Below are 7,350 nucleotides of genomic sequence, written 5' to 3'. Positions count from 1 at the left end.
ACAGCCATTTCTCTCTCCCTGTCTCTGTCACACACACACACACACACACACGTCCTTTCTAGAGTTATTTTGAAAGCCCCCCACGCCATGCTGTCTCATCTTCTGTAGTTCATTCACTCATTTGCTCGCTCTGCCCCGGATTCTCTAATTTCTTCCCTTTTTAATTCTCTCACATTCTCTTTTGTGCTTTGCACAGTCGCTCTGCGTCATTAGCAGGCAGGAGACGATGCTTTCGAGAGGAAGATGTGACAATAATAAGTCTTTTGTGTCACAATAGCAAAACTGACATGCCGGCTAACACACAAGTACTTGTCGCACACACACACACACACACACACACACACACACAGGGGAGAACTAAAATATCTAAAACTTTTAGCAAGTGCCATAAAATCCTCAAGTTGTGTGTGAGTGTGTGCTGTGGCAGACAGTGGGCGAGTGTACGATTATCTCTGGGGGGAAAGCACCTCATGTTGACTCACTGGTGTGTGTCAAGGGGCTGAACCTGTTCTTATCTTCCTGCATTCCACAAACACATGTATTTCATGTATACAGAGCCTGCTTAATGTGTGTGTGTGTGTGTTCCTGGATGGTTTTGTCTGTATATGGTCCATTGCCCTTTTTGCATGAATTTATATGAAATATCCATTTGTTTGTATGAGTGAATGTTGTGCATGTGTGTGTGTGCGTGTGTGTGAGAGAGAGAATGCAGGCATTTAGACTGTAAACATGCAGTGTTGTACCTGAGATGATTCTGTAAATCTGTCTGCAAAATATGATAGTTATTTCTTCCTTGTCTTCTCATGTGCTTAGTACTTTTGGACCTATTTACTGCAATAATGTAAATTTTATTGCTTAATATTTTTAAAATCCCTTTAAATCATGACATGCTTAAAGGTCATTAGTGCTCCCTTGGACTGGAGTGACGTCCAGTTGGTATTAATGTAGATAATTTGATAACTTAACGGTCCTGGGGAAAAGAGTTTGCATGACACAGTATTCAGAAATATTTCTTGTGCTTCCATCACCCTGTTTCAGTTATAAGGAGCAATACTGAAACTCAAGGCTGGACTGCTCCATATTTGATTTCCATGGTAATGTTGTTTGAAATTTGATGTCATCCATGTTGGATGTACCTGTTTAATGCAATTACCATGATACCCCAAGAGGTGCCCTTTCTATTTATTCTAATTCCATGATAGCCCTGTCTGCCCTCAGCTGTGGACGTCTGGTTGCTAGTGGGCTTATCTTCCGTGGAACATAATTTATTCCATTGTAGTGCTGGCTTTATTAAATGCCCACATTATTAGTGATGGATGGCAGACTGCTAAGAGCAAGCGACCAGATAAGGAAAGTGAAAGCGAGACAGAGACTGTGTGTGAGCATGTGTTAGAGTGTGTCAGGGCAGGCTACGTTTGAAAGACAGAGTGTGTGGGTGCATGTTGGAAAGAGAGAAGGAACAAAATTCTATGCAATGTAGTGGGGTCATGCTGCTCCAGAAAGTCAAGTGAATTAGTAGACACCTCCAGGAAATTACACTGTGATGTGTGTGTGTGTGTGCGTGATGCATCATGTCTGTCGCAGTGTCTTTCTGCTTGTCCCTTTGGGAACTTAATGAACAGACATGCTCTGCCAATCAAGGCCAAGGTCATGGCTGTGATTAGTGCCAGACACAAGCATCATTCTGTACTCTGATGGGAGGCAACAAGCGTGTACCATAGCTGCCAGCTCCATTATCTGCCTGTGGAGCCATATTTGTCCTTGTATACCCGTGTTGAGCACATTTGGCACATTGCCATGAACTTGGCTTATTGGCCGTGACTGTTGTTTGGTTACAATCAGATGTTGCTTGATTGCAGTTTCCACTTAGTTAATTGAGGAACAATCATCTGTTTGTTGTCTGCCAAGATATCACCATTTTACCACACAACTATTGTTTATTTTCTTTTATTTTGATTATGCTTTTGAAAAAAGCAAAACAAAAAAGAAAAAACTGGCCAAAAAAATGACATTGGACCTCCTGTTTAGACATTGTAAGTTCCCACACATGACAGCTGCAACATAGATAAAACAACGGAAGTCCACTTGGCTTTACCTTTACCTTTACCGTACTACACAGTTGTCATCAGCTGGTGACATTAACTCAATTGTGATTGAGATGTATCTGCTGAGACGTCACCTTACTTTGATCCATGGTATGATCAAAGTCTGTTCTTTGCCTTGAAAACAAAACTTTGCCAAAGCAGTCTTATCAAGATGGACTCCACTTATTATCACTTATATGCTCTCAGCATACACAATCATCTTGGTACACGTTTGTGGTATTTTGGCTTTATTTGCTTCATTCTAAAATATGGACAACGTGTGCATATCTATCTATCTATCTATCTATCTATCTATCTATCTATCTATCTATCTATCTATCTATCTATCTATCTATCTATCCATCTATCCATCCATCCTCTGATTGGTTGTGGTTTATTGTCTAACAGAAACGCAGAGCAGCGCGCTGGTGCGCACTTAGATCGCTCTGATCCGCTGACTGACCGCACGCGCTCACTCTCGCGCTCTCCCTGCTCCTCATCTCGCGCACCTCCACTCCAGTCACCTCTCTGGCCGCACTCCGAGTCAATGACCAAAAACAGTGACTAGACAAGGAACAACGGCGAAGGAATATAAATGAAATATGGACGAATAATGCGAGGGCCGTTATTTGGCAGACGTACAGGGGGACCGCTGTCGCAGAGGACGAGGAGGAGGAGGAGGAGAAGGCACGGAGGAGAGAGGGAAAAGGCGCCACATCTGCCGTGACTTTGGGGGGATTTCTCTCCGGCAAAGTGGGGAGATAAAAAGGGGGGGATACGGCACATTCTTTGGATGCCAAAATTCACCTTTCTGTGAGAGGAACGAGGAATATGAGTCGGAATTATCCTGATGGACAAGCATGTCGGTTTTGGCGACCGTTTGTCATTTTTCTGCTGTGCAGTTTCGTCAGTTAAGGTAACGTCTCATTAACGTAGTTGCAGCGCGAGTCAACGCCGTATGTGAGTCAGCTGCGAGAAACGTCTTTTAATGAAAGCACCGCTGCTGGGGGTTATCGGTTTATATATAAACATATATATTGATGCATCCTTTGGACAGGGCTGGGCCTCCCAGGGAGCGGAGTGGATTTGTTTGGGGGTAAAGGAGGGCGGTTTTTAAGAGGCGACACCCCCCAGTCCCCCCCCCCCTTACATAAATGTTTGCGTGCCGTTAGTGCTCTCGTTCTCGACCGACCCCCTTCTTCATCCGAATAGGCTGCTGAGTCTCACGCAGACGGGCGCATCTCATATGCACACAGACACAGACCGACCTGGACATCATCTCACGCGCAAAGCACACACATCTCATATGCATACATAATTACACACACACAGGCTTTCCCCTCCACACCCCAACCCCTCCTCTCACCCCCCACTCCCACTATCTAATGACTCCCCGGCGCAGAGGTGGACGTGGTACGGAACCGACTGTAGCACCACCATCATCTTCAGCACTACCACTTTTATCAACACCGTCCTCCTCCTCCTCCTCCTCCTCCTCCTCTTCCTCGCCACCACCATGTCCTCGTCGTCACGTAAGATCTCCTCCGAGTCGTTCAGCAGCTCGGTGGGCTCGGACTGCGGACTCGAAAGCCCCGGGGGAGACGGAGTGGACGGTGGTTTGGAGACGGCGGAGGAGACCCGAGGCTGTCCCTTCTCATCCTTCCCCTCGTCCCACAGAGCGGTGCTCTGGAACGGCCGCAGTCCCTGCGATAGGTCGGCGTTCCCGGCGGGCGAAGAGCAGCAAGGACCCGGTGTACCCCACAAGAGGGTCACCAGGAGGAGACGGGTGAACCTGGACTCGCTGGGAGAGAGCCTGAGGCGACTGACCTCACCCATGGTAGGCCTCCAGTCAGTGCCTTCAAGAAAATGAAATGTTCCAACACAAAGTTTGTAGTGGCACATTCAGCATAGTGTCCTACGTAACTAATGTTAAATAGGGGCTTAACAAGTGATAACATCCCATGCTCAGCTTGCCTAACTCAGTTTGCAGTTTTACTAAAAACTTGTAGAACATTCTTTTGAATCTGCTAAACCATGTTAAGTCTAGTTTGCTTGGATCTGGGCGGACCAAATCAGTGACTCTTGAAGTATTTTTCTTCAGTCAATATGATGACAGCCAGAGACATTTATGTTCCACACAGCAGTATCCAAACTTCAGAAAGGACATAGCCCTTAAGACGAGGAAAAGACAACCTTCAAGTTAATCCGCCATGGTATCATTTTCCAAAGTCCCAGACGATGTCTTTACTCATATCATGATGTGATGTGTACTGTGCTGTCTGTGGAAAAAAAAGCCTCTTTTCATCCTTCACTTCTGATAGCCTGAATCATCTGGCAGATTATATAATAAATATGTTGCCTGTGTGTGTGTGTGTGTGTGTGTGTGTGTGTGTGTGTGACAGAGAGGGGGGGGGGGGATAGATAGATGCTCATGCTCTGTCTGTGTGTATGATGTGAGGAGTGTGATGAATGAGCCTGTTTTTGTGTGTCTCGGCTCTATCTGTGTCTCAGTTTTATCACAGGCTCTAATGTAATGAAGCAGTTATTAGAGATGAGCACAACTGTGATAGATGCCGTGTGATTGGGGCATTTGTTATTGCGTAATCCTTTTTTGATGGTACACCACTTTGGGATTTGATTACATCTCCTGTAATGTGGCTCCTGTTCTGTGGTTGGTCAACAATAAAACATACTGATAAGTAGACAGATAGCAAAGATGTGGATGTCATATGAGACGGGACTTTGACATGAATAAATCATACCATAACCTCAAAGGCAGCTACACAGTTCAGCTATGTAAAGTTGGATGCCACTTAGCGGTTAGCATAAAACTGTATGAGGCTTCTGACATTCACCATTTTTCACCAGATGATTACATGTCAAAGAGGTCAAATAGCCTCTCCTCAAAGTGTAGTAAACCGCAAAATGTGAATCGGCGTCAAGAAATTTTGAGTTTTGGTGGCTTCAAATTAGAAGGTGGTCTAATGTAAATAGAGCACATTAATGTTTTTCAACCCTGGCAATATATGACTACCACGAAAGATATGACAGGGATTGAAGATCAAATTCAGTCAAGTATGGGCCATTTTGTCTCTTGTACCATGAATCAAAACTCAAGCCAACAAAAAAGGTGAAATAGTCAAAAAACAAAGTCTGTTCTAGCAGATTTGGGTGTATTTAAAAGTCACAAACTCTGATAAATACAAAGTGTTTATCTGTTGGATGTGTCTACTCCTGACGATAATCTCTTTCTCAGTGGCTCCATCAGTCACTCGTAAACTTCCACTGTCTGCAGTTTCAATCAATTGGGTATTTAGCATATCATAAAGCAGAGTCCGCTGTGGTGCATTGGTGCAGTTTAGTATGAGGATACACTGTTTTAGTTTTGTCAGTCCAGTTGAGTTCCTGAAAGTGTCTGAAAGCACAGAACCAAAGTGGGGCGTTGATTCTCAGTGTTAGCAGCAATGCTAGCAAACTGTTCATCACTGCGATAACCTCACTATGAGCTACTTGATTCAACGTTGATATAAAAACAAAAAAAATACTGCCTAAATCACTTCTGATTTACATCTGTAGACTTGTTCAAAGAGAAGCAACAGCTGCAGTTTTGATCCCTGAAAAATGAAGTGAAAAATAAAGCCGTATAAACGCGAAGCGATCCGCATTCAACCCAGCAGTCACATCTTGTTTGAGTCTGCATAGCCTACATAGTATCACTGACAGTGATAGAGATGGCTAGATGGATTAATAATAGATAGACAGATAGATAAACAGATTTTGCATTCCAGTCACTGCTTCTAAGCATCTTGAGCTCGAATGGGTTCCAGGTCTGTTTATATTGGTTCCCCACATAATAAGAATGTTGCTGAGTTGTTATCAGACTACAGGAGGTCGTGGGAATAGGTTTCTCCAAATTGCAAATGCTCAGCCCCTGTGGTCTTATTCCTGGGAGAAATAGACATTGCAGTGAAATCCATATAGCAGAACAGTGATTGTCAGGTCTTTTTTTTTTTTTCTTTTTTGCTGCTGGGAGACAGCCGAGCAAAAATAATGAAATTCAACAGCGCAGCTACAAAATCTGAAGTTGGTGTAGAGAGCACCACTGAGAGCCACCTTCACCTCTCAGCTGCAGCTCTTACTGGCCCTGATATTTAATAGACCTGTGAAAAAAAACAGGGCAGAGGGAACACTTAAAGACAGGTTTGTATAACACTCAGCGAGGATGATATCCAGTATTTACGTGTGGGCAATACTGTGGTTCTGTGTGTGTGGACGTATGTGTTTGTTTGCCTGTAAGTGCAATTACATCCGATGGGCATCGATGGAGCCTTTTCTTTTTAATTAAAACATATCAGGGTCGTTGTGGTGTTGTTATTTGGTCACAGGGATAGAGAAAGGGTAAATATCCAGTGCGTGTGTTTGTGTGTGTGTGAGGCTGAACTGAATAGAGAAGCTTAAACTCTCTTCCCAACCAGTCAGACAGCGAGTTTCTCCTCAAAGCGTGTTAAAGTTTGTCCACTTGCATCATCGTCAACATGTTTAATTGCTACCATTAGCGGGGACGTACAGTAGCCAGCTCGCCAATAGACAGATATAATATACACTCACTCACACGCGCACAACACAATACAACACAACACACTGTTTGTTATATTTTGTTCTCCCTCTCTCTCTCTCTCTCACACACACAGTGGCTGCGCAGCCTCTGTGTGTGTGTGTGTGTGTGTGTGTGTGTGTGTGTGTGTGTGTGTGTGTTGTTGACTGCAATGGACCGTGACAGAGAGAACAGAGCATGCTCTCTGTGGCTGCCTTCACCCTGACCACCCTGACCCAGAAGCAACAACTCTCTCTCTCTCTCTCTCTCTCTCTCTCTCCCTCTCTCTCTCACACACACACACACACATGCACAGACATTTACATGTGTGCAAACATTCATTTTCTGTCTCCTCTCTCCCCCTCTCTCAGTTTTGTGTATACACATGGAAGGTGGCCATTAGCTTAGTGACCCATGATGCTAATCAAAAGGCCCTGAGTGTTGGCCACAAATATGAAAAGTGTGAGACAAGTGTGTGAGTGTGCCACAGTGTATATGTGTGTATCCTAAACCTTCACTGTCAGGGACCAGTTTTATTCAGCAGTGGATCTTTCTTGCTTTTAGCTAAATACACAGTTTGGCCTTTGTGCTGGTGGCTTTTTTTGTGGAAATTTCTCCACACCACTTTGTGTGTGTTTACCTTTTGAACTTGGCTGGTTGCTGTAATTAACC

The 7,350-nt window shown here is 44.3% G+C and overlaps 1 protein-coding gene across 1 annotated transcript in view; it reads left to right on the top strand.

The window, feature by feature from the left end:
• Nucleotides 1-2,484: 2,484 nt before the first annotated feature.
• Nucleotides 2,485-7,350, top strand: part of gucy1a2 (guanylate cyclase 1, soluble, alpha 2) — a 35,549-nt gene continuing 30,683 nt past the window's right edge. The window contains exon 1 of the mRNA XM_046388823.1: nt 2,485-3,921. Within this exon, the coding sequence (XP_046244779.1) occupies nt 3,601-3,921 (321 nt within the window). The 5' untranslated portion in view covers nt 2,485-3,600. The remainder of the gene's footprint in view (nt 3,922-7,350) is intronic.

The sequence above is a fragment of the Scatophagus argus genome, chromosome 5 (assembly GCF_020382885.2).
Source record: "Scatophagus argus isolate fScaArg1 chromosome 5, fScaArg1.pri, whole genome shotgun sequence".
NCBI classification, from domain to species: domain Eukaryota; kingdom Metazoa; phylum Chordata; class Actinopteri; family Scatophagidae; genus Scatophagus; species Scatophagus argus.
This window is presented reverse-complemented; position numbering and strand designations above follow the sequence as displayed.